Genomic DNA, 26,880 nt, shown 5'->3' on the forward strand with positions numbered 1-26,880 from the left:
CCCCTGTATACAGCCCCTTATGTTGTCCTTCCCTGTATATACCCCCCTTATGTTGTCCTTCCCTGTATACAGCCCCCCTTGTGTTGTCCTCCCCCTGTATACAGCCCCCTTGTGTTGTCCTCCCCCTGTATACAGCCCCCCTTATGTTGTCCTCCCCCTGTATACAGCCCCCTTATGTTGTTCTCCCCCTGTATACAGCCCCCCTTATGTTGTCCTCCCCCTGTATATAGCCCCCCTTATGTTGTCCTTCCCTGTATACAGCCCCCCTTATGTTGTTCTCCCCCTGTATACAGCCCCTTATGTTGTCCTCCCCTGTATATACCACCCTTATGTTGTCCTGCCCCTGTATATAACCCCTTATGTTGTCCCCCCCCTGTATACAGACCCCTTTATGTTGTCCTCCCCCTGTATACAGCCCCTTATGTTGTCCTTCCCTGTATACAGCCCCCCTTATGTTGTCCTTCCCTGTATACAGCCCCCCTTATGTTGTCCTTCCCTGTATACAGCCCCCCTTATGTTGTCCTCCCTCTGTATATAGCCCCCCTCATGTTGTCCTCCCCCTGTATACATACCCCCTTATGTTGTCCTCCCCCTGTATACATACCCCCTTATGTTGTCCTGCCCCTGTATATACCCCCTTATGTTGTCCTCCCCCTGTATACAGCCCCCCTTATGTTGTCCTCCCCCTGTATATAGCCCCCCTTATGTTGTCCTCCCCCTGTATACATACCCCCTTATGTTGTCCTCCCCCTGTATACATACCCCCTTATGTTGTCCTGCCCCTGTATATACCCCCTTATGTTGTCCTCCCCCTGTATCCAGCCCCCCTTATGTTGTTCTCCCCCTGTATACAGCCCCCCTTATGTTGTCCTGCCCCTGTTTATAGCCCCTTATGTTGTCCTTACCTGTATACAGCCCCCCTTATGTTGTCCTGCCCCTGTTTATAGCCCCTTATGTTGTCCTTACCTGTATACAGCCCCCCTTATGTTGTCCTCCCCTGTATATAGCCCCCCCTTAAGTTGTCCTCCCCCTGTATACAGCCCCCCTTATGTTGTCCTCCCCCTGTATATAGCCCCCCTTATGTTGTCCTCCCCCTGTATATAGCCCCCCTCATGTTGTCCTCCCCCTGTATACAGACCCCCTTCTTGTCCTCCCCTGTATACAGACCCCTTATGTTGTCCTCCCCTGTATACAGCCCCCCTTCTGTTGCCCTCCCCCTGTATACAGCCCCTTATGTTGTCCTCCCCTGTATACAGCCCCCCTTATGTTGTCCTCCCCCTGTATACAGCCCCCCTTATGTTGTCCTCCCCCTGTATATAGCCCCCCTTATGTTGTCCTCCCCCTGTATATAGCCCCCCTTATGTTGTTCTCCCCCTGTATACAGCCCCCTTATGTTGTCCTCCCCCTGTATACAGCCCCCCTTATGTTGTCCTCCCCCTGTATACAGCCCCCCTTATGTTGTTCTCCCCCTGTATACAGCCCCCCTTATGTTGTCCTCCCCCTGTATACAGCCCCCCTTATGTTGTTCTCCCCCTGTATATAGCCCCCCTTATGTTGTTCTCCCCCTGTATACAGCCCCCCTATGTTGTCCTCCCCTGTATACAGCCCCCCTTATGTTGTTCTCCCCCTGTATATAGCCCCCCTTATGTTGTTCTCCCCCTGTATACAGCCCCCCTATGTTGTCCTCCCCTGTATACAGCCCCCCTTCTGTTGTCCTCCCCCCTGTATACAGCCCCCTTATGTTGTTCTCCCCCTGTATACAGCCCCCCTTATCTTACCCCCTCTGATAAAAAATAAAAAAAAACCACAAGACAACTCACCTAACCACACGATCCCCCGTCGGTCGCCGGCCTCCTCTTCTCTCTTCTCCTGACAGGTGAGCAGCTCCGATGTGAAGTCCCGCCGGCGCCATCACTGACCTCAGTGTGCGCCGCGGTGGCTGGGACTTCCGGTATGCGCTGCATGAACCGGAAGTCCTAGCCGCCGCGGCGCACACTGAGGTCAGTGATGGCGCCGCCGGGACTTCGCAACGGAGCTTGCGTAACTCTTGTGATCGTAAGCAAATCTCTGCTTGCGGTCACAAGAGTGATTGACAGGGCGGGAAGCCGTAGGCTTCCCGCCCTGTCAATCACAACACTGCTTACATTTAACTGGAAGCGATTGTTGTGATCGCTTCCAGTTAAAAAGGGAGGTGCGGCCCCCGGCCCCCCTAGGAGCAGGGGGCCCACTCCAGCTCGGGGCCCACCGGGGGTTTCCCCGGCCCCCCGGTGGCCCAGTCCGAGCCTGACTAGAGGTATCATCACCTGGAAAATACTTCAAGCAGAAAGCTGCTACATGAAATTGAAGTTTTTTTTCCAGAATTAGGGTGCGTGCACACTACGGAATTTCCACAGAGACTTCATACAGATTCCACTGTCCGCCCAAAGAGTTCGCATGTCAATTCTTTGGGCAGACATCGGATTCCACCAGCAAATATCATTGAGCCTATGGAACGATTGGAACTTCAAGCGGAGGCCGTCCAGCGGAATCCGCTTGAAGTCCCTGCGTAATTCCATAGTGTGCAATTACCTTTTGAAAACATGGTTACTTTGTTCCAGAAACAGCATCTCTACTTAGTTTGGGTGTGGTTTTACAGCTCAGTAAATGGAGCTGAATTGCAAAAGCAGCACCACACCTGTCCCAAGGTTGTGCAGCATTACAAGAAAGTAGCACTGCTTTTTCTAATCCTGAAGATATGGCAAAAGGAAAGTCTTTTGGCATGTGTCAGGTAAATTAAGGCCTATCAATACGGTCAGCATACATGCTGGAAACTTTTTTTTTTTTCGAGTATATACTGACAATAGGGCCTAAATGTGATGTGAACAGGCCCTATGTTTACAAAAGGTGGTGGTGTGTGTTTTTTTTTTTTATCCATACTGAATTTAACTTTACATGTATTTTTCCCCGTTTTTTATAATTTGATGATCCTGTTTTTAGCTTCCTGAAAATTTGGAAATAACTTGGAACAAAAAGATGAGAAAGACAGCTGGATACTGTGTTACAGGGCAGAAACGTCCAACATTAGAGCGATATGCCAGAATAGAGTTATCTGAGAAAGTTTGTGATTCTGCAGGTATGTTTCAATTTTCATGTGTGTTCTCTGACCTAAATACAGCCTACCCTTGGTATAAAATAACAAAATACCCTGTACTCCATGTGTCCAGTGCTAGTACTTTAGTCTGCTGGGCTCTGTTTACTTACTCTAGCAACAGAGCAGGTAATCAATGTTCGGAACAAACCACAGGTAATGACTGGTGTCGGTGATGTAAGTATAGTTTTAAAGGGAAAACTCTTTAAAGTGTTACGGTTAGTTAAAAAAAACAAACTATGACTCGTCACAGACTTCCCACTGGTCATTATACAGCCAGAAGTATCACACCACTAAGTGATTGACTCTGCAGCCCACTGCTGTCCCCCGTTTCCTACAACAAGATGGGTAGAAAGCGAGCCAGGGAGTGAAGCGCTCAGTCACACACTTCTATTGGCTAAATCTAGTCATTGGGTGAGTTCTAAACACCCAGACCACAACCAATCAAGACTTGTCTGTGTGACAGTAACTCTTTAAAGTGAATCTAGCAGCAGGTTAGACGGAGCCAAAAAAGAGATATTGTTTTTCTTTATATATAAATGGGGTAGTTTAGTGCTCTGGGGGGCAGCACTGTAGCCCTCTGCAAGGCTCTGCCCAACCACCGACTTCTGCAGCATGCTGCCTTATAAATATTTAACCTATTAGAATCTAGCAGCAGGTTAGCTTAGACTAAGGATTTAAAATGTATTGTACATTTTGATCTTAGATCGACTTCGAGATACGTTAATCCATGAAATTTGTCATGCTGCTACTTGGCTTATTAATGGAGTTAGAGATGGGCACGGGCAGTACTGGAAGTTCTATGCTCGAAAGGCCACACTTATACACCCTGAGTTACCTATGGTGAGCCGATGTCACTCCTATGAAATCAACTACAAGTTCACCTACGAATGCTCGCGCTGCAAGAACACGTAAGTTATACGATTATTTAACACATCTATTTATTGGTTATGTCTACCCTTGCTGATCTCAAATGAGTTTTTATGGACTAAAAATAAGATTTTGAGCTCAAGTACTTTTACAAATGTAGTAATTTTAGGAGTTTTCTACATCTAAGGGGACACTTTCTTTGAGGAGACCACTTAGATGCCATAGGGAGTCTTATAGACAATGCAGTGTTCTTTTGGGGAAAAATATGCCAGCACCCTACTCACTACTGAGTATCCAGTATATCCTTATGTGAAATCAGCCATATATGTGCTGCTGAGCTTGCTCTATATATGAGAAATCCTGGCTGATCTGCGTCTTGACACTGGCTGTAAGTGGCAGGCTTTATATATTCTATTGTTGGTCCTGTAACCCCCTTGACCACTGCATCCTAGGGGGCTACTCGACTGCTGTCTTGTTATGCCCTTGAACTCTCAACTGCAAAGCAGTTATGGAGTGTTTGTTGGATCTCTTGGCAAACATGGGCCTTTTGAAGGTCTCTGTAGCTGCCATGTCAGATTTACTAGTATGATCACGGATCTGACAGCATACTAGTAAATCTGACATGGCAGCTACAGAGACCTTCAAAAGGCCCATGTTTGCCAAGAGATCCAACAAACACTCCATAACTGCTTCGCAGTTGAGAGTTCGAGGGCATAACAAGACAGCAGTCGAGTAGCCCCCTAGGATGCAGTGGTCAAGGGGGTTACAGGACCAACAATAGAACAATATATAAAGCCTGCCACTTACAGCCATTAAAATACTACTGTACTTTAATGTACTGTATATGCGATCAGAACTAAAACTAAAAAAACTGTTATGATACATAATGTTATTTATATCCCACATGATGTATATAGTAGGTTAAAACTATTAAGTTAATTTGTTTTTCATTAGACCCCTTAGCATCACAACATATGGGGTATTATTGCCCCTGCGAGCCCCTGGGACGAAGGAATATTTAATGAAAGTGATTAACACAAACTTTAATCCCCTCTTACAGAAAGTATATAAGGAGCCCGCCTCCCAACCTCCAAATAAGTAACAAAAACACATAGGGGAGGGAGCCTTGTGATGCGAATGGGTCTTAGGGAAAACAAATTAACTTATTAAAGGGGTTGGCCACTTTATAGTAAAATAGTTCAGTATACAGTATTAGTAAAGTGTACTCGCTGTATATACTGACAGCAGCTCCCTGTGTACCTCATAGAGCTAATATCAGACTCCCCTCCTCCAGGCTGGGCTGCCCTGCTCTGTGGTGGTTTGGTCCTGAGATTGCTGACATGGAGGAGCATGTAACCATGCCCCGCCCCCCTGTGTCCACCACTGAGCCTGTATGTGTCTATGGAGAACACAGTGGACAGGGCATGGTCACATGCTCCTCCATGTCAGCCATTTTATGGACTGAAACAAAACAAAACAGAGCAGGGCACCAGGGGAGTCTGATATTAGCTCTGAGGTACACAGGGAGCTGCTGTCAGTATATACATTGAGCACACTTACTAATACTTTGTACTGACCTATTTTACTATAAAGTGGCCAACCCCTTTAATTTTAGCTTCCCTTTAATTCCATTGGCATCACAACATATGGGAAATTAGCAGGTAGTAGTATCCCTATTGGGAGGGCTTCTCTGCACAGAGACATTGATGATGGATCTAGCAAAAATAATCATTAATTCTATAATGTTTAACAAGGGTCGATTAGGATGACCAGGTAGTGGATTGGCAAAAAGGCTCAAGGGGCACTAAGGTACATTCAGCCCAGCTGGTAGCGACTGTTCTTATAGAGTGCACGCAAGTAAATTCTGGAGGTGGAAGGTTGACAGAAGAATAGCATGATCCAATGGAATCACAGATCCATCTCGAAATAGGTTTGGAAGCCTTTTTTCCTTTCTTTTTTCCATGAAACGAAACAAGAAGATTTTCTTCTTCCCGAAAAGGCTTTACTCTGTCCACAAAGAAAAAAAGACTGTGGAGGTTGGAAGGCAGGCTCCTTATGTACTTTCATTAAATATTCCTTCGTCCTGGGGGCTCACAGGGGAGAGAATACCCCCATCTGTTGTAATGCCAATGGGATGAAAGGGAAATATATATTTTTCTGTGACTTTCCACTACATAATCTAAGATTACTATTTAGGCACTATAAGCCATATGTTTACTATGAAGCACAACTGATCCCTTGTTATGGAATAGTTAGTAACATATTAAAATTCCAAAACCACTTTTTCACAATTTGTCTTTAGCTATAACATACCTTGCCTAACTTGTGTGTAGTAACCCAATGATCCCTCTTACATCATAGAATTGGACGTCACTCAAAGTCTCTGGACACAGACAAATTTGTCTGTGCTTTATGTAAAGGAAAACTTGTTCTACAGACCACCACCCGAAAAGATGGAAGTCCCTCTGTCAATCAGCTTACTCCATTTGCTAAATTTGTTAAAGATAATTATGGGTCCGCAAAGAAAGAAATGACTGGAATGAGTCATGCAGAAGTGATGCGGAAACTTAGTGCTGATTTTTCCACCAAGACAAAAATTTCTAATTAGATTTATTGTGAATGTGATTTTCTTTTTAAATGTGAAGTTATGTCAACACTTATCTGCCTCCGTTAATTTAACAGAATGAATTGTGTGAAATTTTCAGGTGACTGTGCATTTGAAGAGATGTGTAAGTCTTTGTAGTTATCTGTTTTTGTTTGTGCCTTTTTATAACATTTAATAAAAAAAAACTTCTTAGTTTTTTTTTTGTTGTATGGTTAGCTTAGATATGTATATACAAAATGGATGTTAGACTGGTGCTGAATATATTTTAGTGAAAATATTTTTAAAATAAAGAGCAAGCAATTTGTACCATTACTGTCTCCTTTGTATCACAAACTTTCCAGAGCAGGAGAGCGGGTTGCTCTGGGGATTTGCTACTGTTCTGGATAGTTCCTGATACAGACAGAGATGGCAGCAGGAATCAGTTTCAGACTAGAAGACTTACTACCCTCAGTGTACTAATCTGTACCTTGACCCCCTCTGCTGGTATCAACCAATTGCAGCTCAGATTTTACATCTTGCCGAACTCTGGTAAAATGGATCCTGAGCTGTGATTGGCTGCAAAGGGAACAGCTTTGCTCTGTGACTTTCAGGCAGCTTGATAAATCCAGTCCAGTGACATGTTGTCTCACAACACAGTGTAAACCCAGGGTAGACAGCGAGGTGGTGTGGTGATATGGCACATATGCTGAAGAGGCCTCCAAGCCAATGGATGTTTTGTGTCTGACTAGAGCTTTGGAGCATTTCTGGCAGTGGATTTGAGGCTGGTGTCTCTTTAAGAAGTTTTAATGGGTAGGATGATCAAGTGTATTATCTGTTCTTAATACCTGATATGTCCCAAATCTCAGCGGATGATATTTAAAGTTTTTCAGACTTAAACTTACTTGTCCCCAATCCATAGGTTAGGGGACAAGTATGAGATTGCGGGGGTCCAACCTCCGTGCCCCCGGTGATCTCTAGATCGGCATCCTGGCTCCTTTGTTACGCCGTGGGGTTGGAGTGTGACTTGCAGTTCTGTTCCTTCTCTATGGAGTCCTGTACTCTGCTCTTTGGCAGCTCTATAGAAAATAAATGGAGCTGCAGGTCATGTGCCAACTCTGTGGAAAGGGGACAAGTAGGCCTAGATTGGAAACCCCCCTTTAATTTTCAGACCAGAGTGATTGAAAAATGTGCTGATATTGCTTTGATTCTAGGTTTAGTGCAGTTCTAAATGCAGTTTAAAAGTAGATCCAAGACCCCCCTACCAGTTTGGCCAAAGTTATCAGTCTGGACCGTTACTGTAATGTGGTGTTCTCTCCCCCCCCCCCCCCCCCCCCACCCCACATGCACACACAAACTGTTACATTTATGCTAGGAGCGGAAGAGGAAACATACCATCACAGAGTAATACACATAGCCATTGTTATTAGATGACAGTCAATTTGGGGTGAGCTTCTCCTCTGGCCCAGACCCTCAAAAGTTATCTGGTCCAATGTGAACAATCCAAAGAGAACTTTTTAGACCACAACCCTAGCTAAGTTGCTGTCTACAAAAATGTGTGCTTAAGTGTGTACCTTTTTTGATTTCCTAATATGGCAATTGTTAACCTGAAGAAAAATGGAAAGAAACTGAAATAATATATTTGTAATAACCAGTTATGCCTCTTATTAGCAGGGAATTGCTGATATAAAAACCATCAATATAAGAGAGCTTAGATTGAATCCATGCCATGTTTCATGTGATGCCTCCTTATTATGGAGGATGCCTCTAGGAAGGAATATCTCCAGAGAGTATCTATTGCTCTGTACAGTCATGGCCAAAAGTTTTGAGAATGATACAAATGATATTGCTTCAGTTTTTAAAATGGCAATTTGCATATACTCCAGAATGTGATCAGCTTAACAGCAATTACTTGCAAAGTCAATATTTGCCTAGAAAATGAACTTTATCCCCCAAAAGACATTTCAACATCATTGCAGCCCTGCCTTTAAAAGGACCAGCTAACATAGTTTAAGTGATTGCTCCATTAACACAGGTGTGGGTGTTCATGAGGACAGGGCTGGAAATCAGTCTGTCATGATTAAGTAAGAATGACATCACTGGACACTTTAAAAGGAGGCTGGTGCTAGGCATCATTGTTTCTCTTCTGTTAACCATGGTTATCTCTAAAGTATAACGTGCAGTCATCATTGCACTGCACAAAAATGGCCTAACAGGGAAGAGTATCGCAGCTAGAAAGATTGCACATCAGTTAACAATCTATCGCATCATCAAGAACTTCAAGGAGAGAGGTTCTATTGTTGCCAAAAAGGCTCCAGGGCGCCCAAGAAAGACCAGCAAGCGCCAGTACTGTCTCTTAAAAGTGTTTCAGCTGCGGGATCGCGCTACCAGCAGTGCAGAGCTTGCTCAGGAATGGCACCTTAGAGATAAGGTGTGGTACCTTATCTCTATTGGGCCATAAAACCCAACAAATCAATCATGCGTTTTCTTAGGTTGTAGCAGCATGTGAAACAACAATATGTTTTAGTAAAAGAAATACTGTGTAATAATGATAAATCATAACATAATTTAAAAACACATCACTGTCCTGGGAAAATTGGTTCTTCTGAGAACACCACACTTATGCTACCTATTAAGGAAATCTGCCTAGTGTTTGAGCAATTAGTCACTACCACTTTTGGGACCCACTGAGGAGAGATAAGAGAAATTGTTTTCTTTATATTGCTATGGATAATTCTCCATGTTCATGTACCATCAAGTGTAGCATATCAATAAAATGGCGCCTGTGCTGCGGTTCTTTTTCTTGAACAGTGGCCCGATTCCCACGCCGGACTATTACTGGGCATCGGCCTGGGCTGAAACACTGGAGGCGGGTTGGCCTGCCCTCAGTGGGAGGAAACCCGCGGCTCTCTTTGACATGGCTTCATTGATTCTAATGAAGCCACATCACAGAGGGGCAGGGGTTTATTCCCACTTCCGGTCCTTGGGCAGCACAGATAACAACATCTCTGGTAACAACTTATTATTACAACCTACTAGACAGAAGAAACAATGATTAATTAACTAAAACAGTTGAACTGAATTAGGCAATAGACTAGCTCCATAAAATACCCATAGAAACAAAAACAAAGTGTGTTTTTTTTTCTTCAGAATTACCTGGTATTTTTTTGTTTTATGGCGTTTTCTTTTTGGGTGCCTATCCTATGCCATTTTGTGAAAATTTCTATCCCCTGCCACCTGATATGCCGATCTGAGGTGCTGTACTACTCATCAGGGGATCCAGAGGCTTTAACTGCACTCCCAGGGGTGGCTGGTAGAGGGCGTGGCACTTCAGCATCATGATGGTGTCTTTGCAGGACGTATCATCCCCTTCCAGTTTGATCCTTCTATCGCTGATGCAGGATTCCCTATGTTGCTGATTTTAGGGAGAAAGAGGAGAAGGAAGGAGAGACACATGTTATGTAACAAGTGTTCTCAGCCCCTACCTTATAATACGTCTTTCCCTTACGTCCTCAGCAGCAGCACAAATGGGGAAGATCCTATCTTCCTGCAATGGTAGGACAGATGGTACTAATAAAAGATTGATTAGGAGCCCTATAAGAAGGCCATACAGACCCCTCCTCCTTGTGTTTTTTTCTGTCCTCCTGTGGGACAGGTGGTAGGAGAGGGAAGCAGGCTCAGGCCTATGTTTGTGTCTGACTTTCCTTTCCAAAGATTCTTCCTTTCCACATGGTCGTGTGGAGAGGGGAAATTTATAGAAATGTTGTTTTTTCCTGCTCTGCTGTATCAGAGAGGAGATTATTTACTTTTTAGTAGAGTTATCGCTCAGCTTCTCTGCTGTATGAAGCCGCTGTGTGAGGGAAGCCAGGAAGCTGCTGCAGTAAGTATCATGGTGCTGCCAGACCTGTGTCCTCACCTGGGTGGCTGCTAATGTTTCTTGATACTTCAGCAAGGTAAGATATGCTGTTTTTTCTTTTGAGCTGGAAGCCTGGCATGTGTATCAGGAGGATTATTGGATATATATATATATATGTTGTATGAGGCTTTTATGCCTCAAATGTTTCGTTTCAATGTTTTTCACTTTTTTTAACATTGGTTGTGCAAGTCCTGTTAGACTGCTTCACTATATGAGTGACCTATGTAACTATAGTGAGTATACATGAACACAGCTTTAAAGCTGCTAGTTGGGTATTTAGTACACCTGCTGTCTCATAATTTTCTCCAGTACTGCTACAATGAAACTGTGTATGTGTGTGAACACAGCCCTAGAGCTGCTAATTGTGTACACCTGTTGCCTCATTACTTTCTATAGTACTGCCATCGGATGATGCAGTGAAGCTATAAAACTGTGTGTTTGTGTGTGCACACAACCCTAGAGCTGTTAGTTGTGCAGTGTGCACACCTACTGCCTGATTACTTTCTATAGCACTGCTACCAGATGATGCAGTGAAGCTCTGAAACTGTATGTGAACACAGCCCTAGAGCTGCTAATTGTGCACACCTACTGCCTGATTACTTTCTATAGCACTGCTACCAGATGATGCAATGAAGCTATAAAACTGTGTGCACACAACCCTAGAGCTGCTAGTTGTGCAGTGTGCACACCTGCTGCCTGATTACTTGCTATAGTACTGCTACCAGATGATGCAGTGAAGCTCTGAAACTGTATGTGAACACAGCCCTAGAGCTGCTAATTGTGTACACCTGTTGCCTCATTACTTTCTATAGTACTGCCATCGGATGATGCAGTGAAGCTATAAAACTGTGTGTTTGTGTGTGCACACAACCCTAGAGCTGCTATTTGTGCATTGTGAACACCTGCTGACTAATTACTTTCTATAGTACTGCTACCAGATGATGCAGTGAAATTGTGTGTGTGAACACAGCCTTAGAATTGTAGTTGTGTAGTGTGTATACCTGCGGTCTGATTACTTTTCCAGTATTTCTATCAGATGATACAATGAAGCTATAAAACTGTGTATGAACACAGCCTTAGAGTTATCGTGTAGTGGTAGATACACCTCCTGTCTAATAACTTTCACTAATACTGCTAACAGATGACGCAGTCACCCTATGGAGCGTCTGTGTGCTACTCCAGTGCTGCCATTTAAGAATGCAGTGAAGCTACTGTGTATGAACACGGCCTTAGAATTGTTAGTTGTATACTATACACCTGCTGTCTATTTACTTTCACTATACTGCTATCAGATGATATAGTGATCATGTGGACCTTCTGTGTGCTGACATTTAAGAATGCAGTGAAGCTACTGTGTGTGAACACTGCCTTAGAATTTAGTCGTGTACTATGTACACCTGCTGTTTAATTACCTTGACTAATACTGCTATCAGATGATGGTTATCATGTGGACCTTCTGTGTGCTGCTATTTAAGAATGCAGTGAAGTTATGAAGCCACTGTGTGTGAACATTGCCTTAGAATTGTAGTGTACTGTGTAACACCTGCTGTCTGATTTCTTTCACTATACTGCTATCAGATGATGCAGTGCCCTATGAAGCTACTGTGTGTGAACACAGCCTTAGAGTTGCTAGTTGTGTACTGGATACATCTATCTAATTACTTTCCCTAATACTGCTATCAGATTATATAGTGACCATATGGAGCTATGTGTGTGAGCACATGCTTAGAGCTGCTGGATGTGTACTGGATACACCTGCTATCTGATTACTTTCCCTAATACCGCCATCAGATGATGCAGTGATTCTATGGAGCTTTTTTGCGCTGCTCCAGTGCTGCTATTTAAGAATGCAGTAAAGCTACTGTGTGTGAACATGGCCTTAGGATTGTAGATGTGTACATCTGTGTACTATCTGATTAGTACTGTTATCAGATAATGCAGTGACCTATGAAGCTACATTCTTAGAGATGCTGGATGTGTACTGTATATACCTACAGTCTAATTACTCTGTAATACTGTGTACACCTGCTGTCTAGTTACACTCTGTAATACTGATATCAGATGATGCAGTGACCCTATGGAGCTTCTGTGTACTGAAGGATGCAGTAAAACTATGAAGCTGCTATGTGTGAACACTGCTTTAGGATTGCTGGTTGCATATTCAGTGCACCTGTGTGTCTGATTCCAGGCACTCTGCACTAGTCTGTTAGTCGGCCGGTCAGTCTAGCACAACTTCCATCCTTGGATGTAGCAGGATTCTGGTAACAGAACTTCTGGGGAAAAAGCTTTCTTGGCGTACAGATCCTGCAAGATTCCACTTTAAGGTGGCAGAGAATTCATTTGTGGATTGCAACTTTTTCTCAGAAGAGACAATGACTGCTTAAGATTTTACATCTGAATGATAATCTACAGGCTGAACTGGATGGAGTCCGAGGTCATGGCTCCTTCAGACGCACAAAGTCCTTGTTCAAAAAAAAAAAAAAAAAAATTTCTTAGTAATTTAAAAAAAATAATAATAAATAAATAAATAAATAAAAATAAATAAATAAAATAAATGTCTATATTACTATAGCTGAGCAGTATACTTGGCTGCCCGATCCCCACAGTTTGGAGACTGGTCCTTCGTTGTAAGGGGGCAGATGTTCACTCCAATATAAAGATAGTTGGATCTGTATTGGACATTCTCATGAAAGTCTAATAAGAGAAGGAACTTCTACTTTGTTCCACATTCCGTAGGAATTCTAGTATGGAAGGTAAAGGAAAGAATCCTGCACAAGAAGGACCAGACGTCTCTGAGGCCTTGGGGATGGGGACAAGAACTTGTGACTACGTCTTTTCTGACAATTTATTTCCATAATGAGAGAGGTCTGTACCAGTGTTATATGATAGGAAAGGCTACCATATTGAATTTTGATCTGTGGGTCCCTCCTAGAGGGATGTTATCTGACGGTGTATACCTGTATACAGCCTCCTCTGAGGAAGGTGCTGTATGTAGGATCTATGATCTGTAGGTCCCTCCTAGAAGAAGGATGTTATGTGACCAGGTATACCTGCATGTACCTGTATACAGCCTCCTCTGAGAAGGCGGTTGTATGGAGGATTTATGCTCTGTAGTTCCCTCCTAGAAGAAGGACGTTATCTGGCCATGTATACCCGCATGTACCTGTCTACAGACAAAAGCTGCATATTCCTTTACATCAAGACCTTTTGTACAAGGCAATTGGCATTCTTTTCAATTTACAGCCCTTCTGTCTGGAATAATCTTGGCTCCATCTACAGTCACCAAGAGGATGTCTATTGTACTTTGACTGTTTGAGAAAATTGAAGCTCATCATTGTTTTCTGGCATCGAACAATTCCTAAGGAGGAGAATAGATCCCCAGTCTGTGACTTTCTTCCTCCAGAGAGATTACAGAAGTTGACACAAGTCGGGGTTCTCAGCACTCCCCAGTTGCTGTCACTTCATCTGATACCCTTGGGTCTTATGTCTACACTGGAAATAACACCCAGAGACAAGGATAGCTTTTCCTGCTCAATGGCAGCAGTCTCCCAATGAAGTGGGTAGAGAAAACCATTGATATATCAAGCAGTGGGGCGCTTGTATGAGCAACTGGCAAAGGAGCCTTAATCCCCATCAGAGATGTTGCTGGCATCCAACATATGAAGGGAATACTAGTCCACTCCAGCACACCAATCTATGGTAAGCTATCAGTATAAGATCAAAACCGCATCTAGGATGGCGCATACCGATCTTTATAGGGGCACTACTGGAGGCAGGGGCATTTTGTCTGCTGGCAATCTATGCTGCGATGTAACCCTGTCGGAGGAACGGTCTCTGGACCAGAAGCTTTCTGGAAAATCGCATGGAGGATAGACCTATTCCTATTCAAGGTTCAAATTGGAAAACCTTTTTTCCTCACTCCTAAAAAGCCCAGAGTCTTGCAGAATCTGAGACAAGGTTGGGCCTTGGTCAGCCTCATTTGCCCCTATTGACCCAAGAGGGCATGGTTCACAATGGTGAGCCCCCTGCCTAAGAATCTTCTGGGAACTCTCCCAGTCTCCCCAGCTACTGACACAGAGTAGCAGAGATTACTCCCAGCGTCCCTGCCAGGTGTGGGCAGAGTCTAAAAATCTTGCAAGTAGCAAGTCTCTGGTTTCATGATGGCCTCTTATATTATCTAAAAGCATGGCGCTAATTCCATAGGAATAATCTGGAGGCTTCTGTATACCCTCAGTTAATAACTCAAGAGGGCAGGCTTGTCCGAAGCTTGACTGCCGTCAACAAGGTGGGAATTGATATGCTGTCAAAGTGGTGACCACTCTTCTGTAGTCCAGAGCCACAACTGCCTACAGAACCTACCTGAAGGTAAAGAAGATGAAGCCTGGTGGGTGAAAGTCTCTTCCACATCTCCATTGTTACAATCCATTACTCCTGCCAACACGGGAGAGAAGGAGCTTCATCCCTTAGATGTGGGAAGGGCTTGGAGCATGTATATTGAACGGGCAAACTCCTTCAGGAAATCTAACCACTTGTTTTTATCCTTTGCAGGGAAAAACAAAGGATGCAAGTCATCCAAAGCTTCTCTGTCCAGATGGATAAGGGAAGTCATCTCCATATGCTAACAAGAAGCTGGATTACAGGTACCTGGTGCAATCAAGGCACATTCAATGAGGGCAATATCATCCACATGGGCTGAAAAAAGATCTGTACCCTTGGAACAAATATGCAGGACTGCTTCATGGTCGTCCGTCAATACCTTTTGTCAAGCACTATAGACTAGATATTCACGAGTCAACCAGTTTTTGGCTCAGCCATTCTGTCTTCTGTAATGTAATGGCCCTCCCTAGTCTGTTTTCATAGCTTGCTATATCCCCATTTGTGCTGCTGCTGAGGACGTAAGGGAAAGGATAATTTTTTACTCACCGTAAATTTTCTTTCCTGTAGTCCGAAGCAGCAGCACAGACTTCCCGCCCTGATTTAAACAAACTATTATTTATGCAGCATACCTTGATTGTTTTAATGCCTTATTAACTAAGATTTTATTATGAATTTTAAATTTTTTTCGTCGTTAGAATTAACACAAGGAGGAGGGGTCTGTATGGCCTTCTTATAGGGCTCCTAATCAATCTTTTATTAGTACCATCTGTCCTACCATTGCAGGAAGATAGGATCTTCCCCATTTGTGCTGCTGCTTCGGACTACAGGAAAGAAAATTTACGGTGAGTAAAAAATTATCCTATGTCACTACTGTATGCTCCCTGCTGGTGGTAGTTATCAGAATGAAGCAAAAGACTTCTTTGGCTGGTTTAAAGTCTCTCTGTTATAACTTTCAAAATCTAAAGCATCAGTAGATGTGATTTAAAGCAAGTTTGCCATTTACATTAATTTATTTATTTTTAGTTGTCATGGAAAACACAGCACTTCCTGTTTTCTGACTCTTTAAGACTCAGAAAACAGGAAGTGCTGTGTTTTCCTAGCCACTTGACAGACACACATAGTCATGGAATTTCTGTGTTTAGTCTTTAGACTGGACCTGGATTTATGGTAAGTTCAGCATTGTTTTATAGCATGATGATGACAATAAAATATAATGTATATTGCAAACTTATTTCACATATACTGTTCATTTAGATTTTGAAAGTTATAAAGACAGGGACACTTTAAGGGGTAGCTGGCTAGTCAAATTCATGCCCCTAAGAAGAAAAAGTGACATTTAGGCCCAGATATATCAAAGGGTGTAAAATATACACTGATGTAAACTGCCCACAGCAGCCAATCACAGTTCAGCTTTCATTTTACCAGAGCTGAGTGGTGAATGGTGGCTGTGGGCAATTTAGTGTATACTTTACATCCTTTGATAAATCTTCCCCCTTAGTGTAATAATCTGTTTTCCTTAAGTCCGATTAGCAGCACAATGATGGGGTGCTCATACAGCTGTCAATAGCTTCTTAGTAAAATCAAATAAAAAGTGAATGAAGTAGCTAAAAACGCACTCCTACCACTAGCTCTAGCGAATAACATATTTGGTATCCACCATGTCGGCAATATTGAATCAGATAAGCTGCAGACCACTGACTCATTTATTTTTGTATAGTGATTCTATGATGTGATTTAAAACATACACCACAGAGCCCCTCACCTAGTTTCGCTCTACAAGGAGCGTCATCAGGAGGTCGGCTTAAGACCATGGTCATATCACTGTCATAGGCCTACCTCCTGATGACGCTCCTTGTGGAGCAAAACTAGGTGAGGGGCTCTGTGATGTATGTTTTAAACCACATCATAGAATCACTCGTGTGCTCTAACAAAATTTAGTCAGTGGCTTGCAGCTTATCTGATTCAATATTGCTTACTTGGTGGATACCAAATATGTTATTAGCTAGAGCTAGTGGTAGGAGTGCGTTTTTAGCTACTTCATTCACTTTTTATTTCATTTTACTAAAAAGCCATTAACAGTTATATTTTAAATAGCCAAAAGGAAGGAGAAAAACACAATCTTGTCCCAGAGAGAAAACAGCACATTGAGGACAGGGGTTACTGCTGCACTACTTATGTCTTCTTTTCCTCCTCCCCCCACACGATGGACTCTTCCAGCTCAGAAACAAACTGCCAAATAGTGACCAACAACTTTTCCCCGACCACCCTTATTTAATAGGGCCAGTGTCCTATTAGAATGTTGCTCATACAATATATTGATAAGTAAAACTTATAAAATTCATATAAACACTGTACTATTAATCTGAAGAAGTCTGATGACTTTAAAAATGTGTTATTTGTAAGGAACAATAAAGTGTGTGTGAATAACGGCCTGCGCAGAAGGACCCTTTCTTTCTTCAGTGTTCTATTGCTGCAGCTGTGTGTGCACGTGCTATGGCTGCAGCAGGGTGTGTGCGTGCTTGCGCACTATGGCTGCAGCAGGCTGTGTGTATGTGTGCTATGGCTGCAGCAGGGTGTGTGCGTGCTTGCGCTATGACTGCGGTAGGCTGTGTGTGTACGCATGCTATGGCTGCAGCGGGCTGTGTGTGTGCACGTGTGTGCTATGGCTGCAGCAGGCTGTGTGTGTATATTTCCGTCCGTGCACTATGGCTGCAGCAGGCTGTGTGTGCGTCCACGCGCTATGGCTGCAGCAGGCTGTGTGTGTGTGTGTGCTATGGCTACAGTTGGCTGTGTGGGTGTGTGTGCGCGCTATGGCTGCAGCAGGCTGTGTGTGTGTGCTATGGCTACAGTTGGCTGTGTGGGTGTGTGTGCGCGCTATGGCTGCAGCAGGCTGTATGTGTGCGCGTGCGCTATGACTGAGGTAGGCTGTGTGTGTGTACGCATGCTATGGCTGCAGCAGGCTGTGTGTGTGCTATGGCTGCAGCAGGCTGTGTGTGTGCGTGCTTTGGTTGCAGCAGGCTATGTGTGCGCACGCTTTGGTTGCAGCAGGCTATGTGTGTGTGCACGCTTTGGTTGCAGCAGGCTGTGTGCGCGTGCATGCTATGGCTGCAGCAGGCTGTGTGTGGGCGTGCGTGCTATGGCTACAGCAGGCTATGTGTGTGCTTTAGAGATAGAGAGACAGGCAGAAATTAAAGGGGTATACTGGGCAACAGTGAAAAATCCAGGGGGGACAGGGAGTGGTTGGTTCATAATAAATGTCCTATTTACCTGTCCCCATGCCCCCACAGTGCATCGTGCAATGCGCTTCCAATCCTGTGATGTCACGGCTCCACTCAGAAATGTTGACTGAGTGAGGTGGGGCACAGCTGCAGTCACTGACTGGCTGAGTGGATAGTTCCTGTGGGTCAGCGATGATTCAGGAGCGTGGACACTGACAGAGAGCTAATACATCTTGGCCTATGGCTGACCCCTCTAAATCACTATGTGTGACCCCTCTATATCACAGGGATCTGGCAGTGTTAGCAGTGTTTCTTTGTGTATGGTGAATATTAGAAACATAGAAGATTCTCAGCAGAAAAGACCACCTGTTCCATCTAGTCGAGTTGTTCGGCTGGGTGGCTGGAGACTGGCTGCATCCACTGCACACACAGAAGAGAAGCTGCTTTATATCTAAAGCTGCTTTAGGGTAAATTCACACGGGCGGATCCACCGGGAGTCTCACGCACGAAATCCGCAATAAACGTATTAATAATAATAAGAAGAATACGTGTATTGCGGATTAGCTGCAGATTTCGTGCGTGAGACTCCTGGCGGATCCGCCGTGTGAATTTACCCTAAATGTAAGAGACACATACCATGGTGTCATGTCCAGATCTTTACTTCTTTGTGAAGGAGAGTTGGAGTGAAGTGTGGGAGGGCGCAATATATGGCAATTAGTTTTAATATTGAGAGGAAGATCTGCTTCTTCATCTGTCCACTCTGCTGGGAGGGGGGAGGTAGAGACACCTCTCTCCCTCCCTGCTCGGTGCCCTCCAAACGTACTGGTTAAATACATTTATGGATTACTTTGGGGAGCAAGGACACTTGCTCCCCAAAGTATTCCATAAATGTATTCAATCAAAAACACTGTATATTACACTTACATACACATCCATTGTAATTCCAATGGAGTGTCTAGCAGGGGCACACTATATATAGAAGTCAATGGTACTCATTGACTTCTATATATAGTGCGCCCCTGCTGGACACTCCATTGTAATTACACCCCTGGTTTGTGATGTCACTTTTTTTTTAGAGAATCTGAAGTCTCCCTGATCTATTAATTAAGGGAAATAGCCCTATATGTGCATTTCCCATAATTAATGTACATTAGAAATTTGCCTAACTTTCCGTAAGTAATAACATATTAAAAAATAGCTTTGGCCGGAGTTGTCCTTTAAATTGCTTTGGGGACGTATATCCTTTTCTGAAGATACCTAGAACCCACAAATCTTTTATTGTGGTTTCCCAACAGTGCAATAAATGAATGAGACACCCCCTGCTGGAAATTTTTAATTAAAGGGGTACTCTGGCCCAGGGGTATTTTTAGGCTACGGCCGGGGAAGGGCGGGACTCCGCTATGGCCGCTGAATGGCTGAGCTGCCTTAAGACGTCACGTCTCATGCTGCAGCTTACACCAGGAAGCGGCTGCGGGACGGGTGTACGGGGCAGCGCGATCCAGGACCCGGCGCTGGAATCGGAGAGGTAAGTGACTGCCGCTGTCTATAACCACCCCCTCCCCGGCCATAGCTTAAAAATACCCCCGGGCCGGAGTACCCCTTTAAAATTCTGGTTTCTTGGAGATGTCCTTGGGCTGTCTGGACTTTTGCCTTGGCCTTGGTATCTTTACAGCTTTCCTCTCTGTGGCAATCTCCCTCTACAAAACTGGTGCCAAAATCTGGATGACTGTGGAAAGGACTTTTCTCTCTTTTCTGACAGGTCTTCCATCAGCTTATCCGGCTCAGGTCTGAATAGTCTGCTGGGTTGAAATTCCAGATTACACAGATATAATTTGGAAGGATTGTCACCTGTCCATTGCCTAAGTCATAGAGCCCTGTGACTTGCAGTGGATATTATCATATAGTGACTAGACAATACCTCCATATCAGTACTGATTAAAAAACACTGTACACAAACCAGTACCCCACATAAAGTGCCCATATAGTGGAGATTTCGGGTCTACACAGTAGGTAGATAATCCCCTCCATTAGGTAGTTGCCCCCAGTAGGGGAAAAAAAACCCTTTAGGCAGATGCCCCCATTAGGTCGAAACCCTGTATTGAGTAGATTACCCCAGTAGGCAAAACCTATCCCCATTAGGTAGATACCTCTATCAGCTAGATAATCCCGCCTTAAGAAGCCCTGCACCCCTGTACAGTACAGGAGTCCGGAGCCTGTGCTCTCCATACATTCAGTACCAGGGTAAGCTATTGACGTAGGGCACCACAGAATGCACATACTGTACAATAGCAGAGTTTTCTATTTACTACCAGATACTCTTCTACTGTTCAAAAGAGGTGATATGCATAGTCAATTACCTCACATTTGTGGGGGTGCAAAATCTGCATTCCTAAGAACCACCTAGCCCCCCCCCATGCTATGCCACCAGTCAAGACTCTTGCTTGGTGACTCGAGTACTCAGAGTTGTCACTGCGCAAAACAGTTTTGTAGGAAGGCAAACCTTCAGCCCAGCCCAGTCTAGAGGTCCAGAATATCTCTGTACTTTGCTGAGTTTGACTAAGTCTCCCCGTCCCGGCCCCTGAAAAAGGGTGCATGCACTACGGAATACGCACGTAAAGGCAGCTGCGGATACCATTGCTGGCCTCTGCTCCAGGGCGCGCATCTCCGCCTGTGCCATGGACTTCATTGTAGGCGCCGTCCGTCGAAAGAATTGACATGTTAATTCTTTCGGCGGAATCGGCTCGGCCATAAAATGGTGTTTATGGCACAGGCGGAGATGCGTGCTGCCGCGAGCAGGGGCCAGTGACGGAATCTGAAGTGGCCTTTACGCGCGTATTCCGTAGTGTGCATGCACCCAAACACTCCATAGCTTGATCACTATAGGGAAGGTTAGGAGCTGTGCCAAGTTAGAATTGAAGCAAAAAAAATTGGTCAGGTCTGGTATGGCAGTGTTATCTAATCACAGTATGGTGGTATTGTTCAGGTCTGGTATGGCAGTGTTATCTAGTCACAGTATGGTGGTATTGTTCAGGTCTGGTGTGGCAGTGTTAAATGTGATGCCTGGAGCTATTACCTACCAATCTACCAAACCTGTGGTGAGAATTCCTTCAGATAATATGCAGACTGCTCCAATCATTAATTCAATGTGGAAATTTGTGTATGTATTAAGCAGTTAAAAACCATGAAAATCACGATTCAGACAATGTTTCTACATGTAAAGAAATGCATGTGGCCGAAACCACGCTCCCATTTCTTCCCCAGTAGTCTGTGCTGTTACCAGGATTATTGGTCATACGCCTATTGGTTACTGTATGAGGGTCTGGTTTCATCTGCATGTAGTGGCGTACAGTAAATGTAGGAACACGCCTAAAACTGATCAGATATCAATATGATGTTCAGAAACTAGAAAATCATGATGCTAATTGGTGAGTGAAGATGGGGCATCTTGAGGTTTAATGCCTAGGGCAGAAGCAGCTGTTAATACAGCCCAGTATAGGGGACAAGTAAGAGATCACAAGGGGTCCAACCTCCACCTCCCCCGGCGATCTCCTTATCAGCCCGTGGCTTCTGTGTTATGAATAGAGCCGTGGCTACGGCACGAGACTCGTGGATCTAGTCATTCCTATAGAGGTGCTGGAGAGAGCCTAGTAAGCTCTCTTCCGGCTTACTTGGCTCTTTCTGTCAGCTCTATTCATTTCTATGGAGCCGCCTAACAGAGCCAAGTACAGCTTTTCCGGCTTACTCGGCTCTTTCTGGCACCTCCATAGGAATCAATAGAGCCGCGGGTCACGTGCCAATACAGAGATCGCCAGGGGATTCGGAGGTTGGACCCCCTGTGATCTCTTACTTGTCCCCTATCCTGTGTTAAGGGGGCTGTCACTTACATACTTATGTAATCTAATTGAAAATGACAGGCAAGGGATCCCCAGCGGATTTCACAGCGAATCCACTGCGGATTTGGTATGTGTGTTTCTAGCCTAAGGCAAGATTTTACATATTGGCAGACCCCTCCCCCTTTATTTTTATGGTCATTTCTGATCAGGCTATAACCCTACAGATTAACCGCCCAGTGATAGCTATCATCCAGCAATATCTAACTTATCCTCACTATATCATATTCCTCTTCCAACATTCTCATTATTATCCATATTTCCTTTTCTCATCACTTATCTCTTATTTTATCTCCCACTGCTCCATGCCCAGTTTTATAACTTAGCCCCAGCTCTCCAGCTACACGGTCTTCACCTTCTATGTTGTAGTTGCCCTCCCTCCCAATCCTCAGATTAAAGACTCCTCCAACTTTTTAGCCATCTTTTCCCCTTGAACAGCTGCCCCCCTCCATTCAGATGCAAAAATCACATGATCTGTCAGATTAGTACTGGCAGTTGGTTTAAACTTCACATGCAAGCAAGGGGGAGTGTGGGAAAGTGTCTGCACTGTTGCATGGCAACACTAGGGTCACAGTTCAGAGAGGAAATCAGAAAGTAAATAGATGCATAGAGAAGAAAATGGTACAGGGACTTAAAGGGGTAGTGCGGCATTTAAAAATGATTCACTAAATAACACACATTACAAAGTTATACAACTTTGTAATGTGTGTTATGTAAGTGAATGGCCCCCATCCCCATGTCCCCCCACCCCCAGAAGTGTAGTGCAGTATACTCACCAGATTAATGTTGGCCGTCATCTTGGGTCAAACAACGTCACAGTTATGCTTAGCCAATCGCGGCTGAGCAGCTGATGACGCGGTAGAGGGGGGCCGGCATGAGGGACGACCGGAACGGTCCAGTCGGCCTCCCGAAGATGACGTTGTTCGACCCAAGATGGTGGCCGGGGTCGACAGTAATCTGGTGAGTATACTGCACCACACTTCCGGGGGTGGGGGGACACGGGGAAGGGGGCCATTCACTTACATAACACACATTACAAACACATTACTGTTGTTCTCCTTTAGATATATGTATGTGGTACACATCTGAATATACTGCTTCATGACCGCCCCCTTAACTACATCATTCTAACTCGCACTTCCCCTGTCTACACAGGGTGATGGCCACACAAAACAAGCAATCCAATGGCAATAAATGGCCCATGTAACCTATGTTAAGCCTAGGTTCACTAGTTCAGATTGCTAGGCCTTTAATAACAATAACAGAAAATAAACGTCAGACACATAAGTAATAGAAATAATGAATCATGTTAGGTTACATATTTACATGGAAATTCTCAAGAGTGTGTGTGTTTGGGCCATAATACACCTGTGAGGTAATTAGAATATCCCTTGAAATCCTTGTTAAGTGGCTTGGGGATAGCGGAAGTCTTTATATATTTTCATGTAATTAGAGATTCTTTCATTTATGAAGATAAAGCAAAAGCACATTGCCTTCAAATTGTATGATATTATTATAAAGCATCACATTTGGTACATATAATACACTGCTTTAGAAAAAGTCAGGGAATATAGTATTAAATTCATCTTTCATCTTCATGGTAGGGAGGATGATATTTGGGCTTGGAGTTCCATCTTAGTTTGTGTTTGTATTTTATGTTGATCCTGCTTTTTCTGTTCACATTCTACATTGCAATATATGTGTTTTACTTGTTGTTGATGCTGCCTCTAGTCATTATTTTATGTGGAAATTAATAAAATAAGAATTAAAGTGTCACTGTTGTTATAACTTTCTAAATCAATAGTAGATGTGATTAGAGATGAGCGAACTGTTTGGACTTTTCGGCATGCCTGTGATCCCGGCCGCATAGTTGCACTCCCGGGAATATGCGGCCAGGATATTCCAGGGAATCGATGTTGAAATCCCTGGAATATCCTGGCCGCATATTTGCGGGATCGCAACTATGCGGTCAGGATCACAGGCATGACAAGAGAGCGCCGATGCCGCCGGACCAAAAGTCCAACGGTCCACTCATCTCTAGATGTGATATAAAGCAGGTTTGCAATATACATTCATTATTTTTTTGTTGCTGTTATCATGCTGTAAAACAAAGCTGAACCCACCAGAAATCCTGGTCCAGTCTCCTGAAGGCAGAATTTCTGGCTTGTGCTGGTTTAAAAAACAAAAAACAAAACAGACTAAACACAAGAATTCCGGCCAGTACAGAGAGTCACATCTTAATGTGTCTGTCAATCACATGACTGCCTTCTCACTGTGAGCGTTTAGATGACCTTGGATACACAGGACTTCCTGTTTTCTGACTGTTTCCTGCTTTTTGAGAAAAAAAGAGTCAGAAAACAAAAAGTGCTGTGTTTTCCATGATTACTAAAAAAAAAAACCCACAATGAATGTAAATTGCAAACTTGCTTTATTTCACATCTACTGTTGATTTAGATTTTAAAAGTTATAATGACAGGTACACTTTAAAAAAAGTCAGGGAAGAAAAGGAGCAGATATCAAGGCATCTCAGTTTTTTTGTGCTGTCACAGTGTTTGGTGCCTCTTTGACTGAGGTAGGACTGTAATGACATATCTACTGTACAAGGAACCAGTGGGTAACAGACTAGGTCGGTAGACCTTGCTATTTAGAGTCGTTCTGGTATAGTCAGGACCTCAGACTGGTGAGCAGGATTTATTTTTGTTTTGCCTAATCTGTAAAAAACTGATAAAGGGGGTTAAACAAATCTAATCTAAGAAGTTACAGCTGTTTCACACAACTCCTGTGCTTCTGCTGTGTGGCACAGCTGTAACTCGTTAGATCATCCTGCACTAGGCGTCTCCGCCAGCCACTCGGCGTTTGTGTCAATGTGAATAGACAAGAATAAAGAAATCCACACAGTGAGTGCCCTCTGGTTTTTTACTCCTTAGATTTGTCTAACCTTCTGATAGTTCCCTTTTAAGTGTATCTCATAAATTAAAGCAGAGTAGAGGCAGAATTTGAAAAATTCTATTAATTTTCCATTTTTCTCTGTAACACGGCAGGTATTGACTGCTGAATGCAACTTAAATGCAACTCATTGGGGGAGATTTATCAAAGGGTGTAAAATTTAGACTGGTGCAAACTACCCACAGCAACCAATCACAGCTCAGCTTTAAGGCCCTATTCCACGGGTCGTTTAGAGGAGCAATATCGTTCGTATTCGGCCGATATCGACCACTACGAACGATATTCGTCCCGTGGAATAGAGTGCAACGATCAGCCGACATCGTTCATGTCGGCTGATCGTTGCAGTCGCTTGTTTTTCAACATGTTGAAAAACAAGCGACTGATATAGCAGCGATCTGCTGCCGTCACTCCGTTGAATAGGAGCATCGGCAGCAGACGCTGCTGTATCCTATGGGCTGCCCGGACGATCTAGCGATCCCCCGGGCAGCCCCCCCAGCAGCTCCCCGCCGCCCCTCCCGCACTCACCCGCTCGCTGACGCCACGTTGAATAGCGGCGGCAGCGAGCGGGGAACGAGGAGCAAACGAGCGCTAATAGCGCTCGTTTGCTCCTTCAAACGACTCGTGGAATAGGGGCATTAGGCAGTGCTGAAAGGAAAGCTGAGCTGTGATTGGTTGCTGTGGGCAGTTTGCACCAGTCTAAATTTTACACCCTTTGATAAATCTCCCCCATTATCTTCCACGGTCACCACATGTAACTGAGACCACACCATCATGCAGTCTCCAACAGCCACACAATGTTGCCAAGAAGTCCTGCGTCCATTGCAGATCTAAGGCTTCCTATAAATGATAGGTGAATGGAACTGCTGTAGTTTTTGACCTGCTTCCTGACTATTTAGAGCAACACTGAGCTTTATTTTAGTATTGGTCAGGTTTATATTAAATTTACAGAATTGTGTCCTCATTTTTCTTTTCCTACCTTGTTTATTAGAACAAACTTAACATAGTAGAAATTAGTGGGGAGAGATCTGGTCCAAGCTTAGTCGCCGTTGTGGTGGCTTTTCATAGCTCATATCTAGCCACTTTTAATGAGAATCTATGAAAATGGCCTAAAATTATAGAATTGACAATTGTTTGTAGGACAATTAAAGCATTGTCTTTTCTATTTACCATTACGTTATGACATCATTTGATAACAATTGGGAGAGTATAGAGAGAGAATAAGTATGGAAGCAAAGAGAGAAAGGACAGATAGAATTTCCACAGTGTGCAATGACCTTTAACATATAAGTTACCTATTAATTCAAATACAATTTTGTCTCATTTCCTAATCTAGTACATTGTTCTTCGATCTGACTCATTTGGAGAAAAAAAGTTTGTGTATAATGAAAAAATCTAAACTCAATGCCACAATCATCACTGAGTTTATATTGCTGGGGTTCACAGTCTCGCCAATAATGGAAATTATACTATTTTGTTTAATCCTAACAGTTAATATGCTCAGAATTATTATCAATGTTGTCATCACTATTGTTATCAGGATGGAGCTAAAATTTTATACATCTATGTACTTTTGTGTTAGAGTTTTTTTTCTTCTTAGAACTCTGGTATCCCACAGTTACAGTTCCTAGTTTATTATGATCTTTATTATTCAAAGAAATATTAACAAATACCATTTTTAAAGGAATTTTAAACCATTTGAAAATGACTTTGTGGAGTTCTGCTTCCTGCCTTTTTTGGAATGTTTAAGGACCACCAGTAGTCTGATTTTAAGAAAAAAATATAGGATGTTGCAGAGAAGAAAACCTTTTTTGTGTGTGTGTGTGTGTGTGTGTGTGTGTGTGTGTGTGTGTGTGTGTGTGTGTGTAGGGGGCTTAGTAGATATCTGATGATTATTACATTTACTGAATTGAGTACTCCTTTTTTTGATTAATAATTTGTTAATTTTTTTCCGTCCA

General features: G+C 43.6%; 1 protein-coding gene across 1 annotated transcript in view; it reads left to right on the forward strand.

Annotated features, from left to right (window-relative positions):
• The window catches only part of GCNA (germ cell nuclear acidic peptidase), a 39,844-nt gene extending 33,050 nt beyond the window's left edge, over nt 1–6,794 (forward strand). The window contains exons 10-12 of the mRNA XM_069985978.1: nt 2,977–3,112; nt 3,834–4,038; nt 6,359–6,794. Of these exons, the coding sequence (XP_069842079.1) occupies nt 2,977–3,112; nt 3,834–4,038; nt 6,359–6,605 (588 nt within the window). The 3' untranslated portion in view covers nt 6,606–6,794. The remainder of the gene's footprint in view (nt 1–2,976; nt 3,113–3,833; nt 4,039–6,358) is intronic.
• The last annotated feature ends 20,086 nt before the right edge of the window (nt 6,795–26,880 follow it).

The sequence above is a fragment of the Dendropsophus ebraccatus genome, chromosome 10, assembly GCF_027789765.1.
Source record: "Dendropsophus ebraccatus isolate aDenEbr1 chromosome 10, aDenEbr1.pat, whole genome shotgun sequence".
In the NCBI taxonomy this organism is placed as follows: domain Eukaryota; kingdom Metazoa; phylum Chordata; class Amphibia; order Anura; family Hylidae; genus Dendropsophus; species Dendropsophus ebraccatus.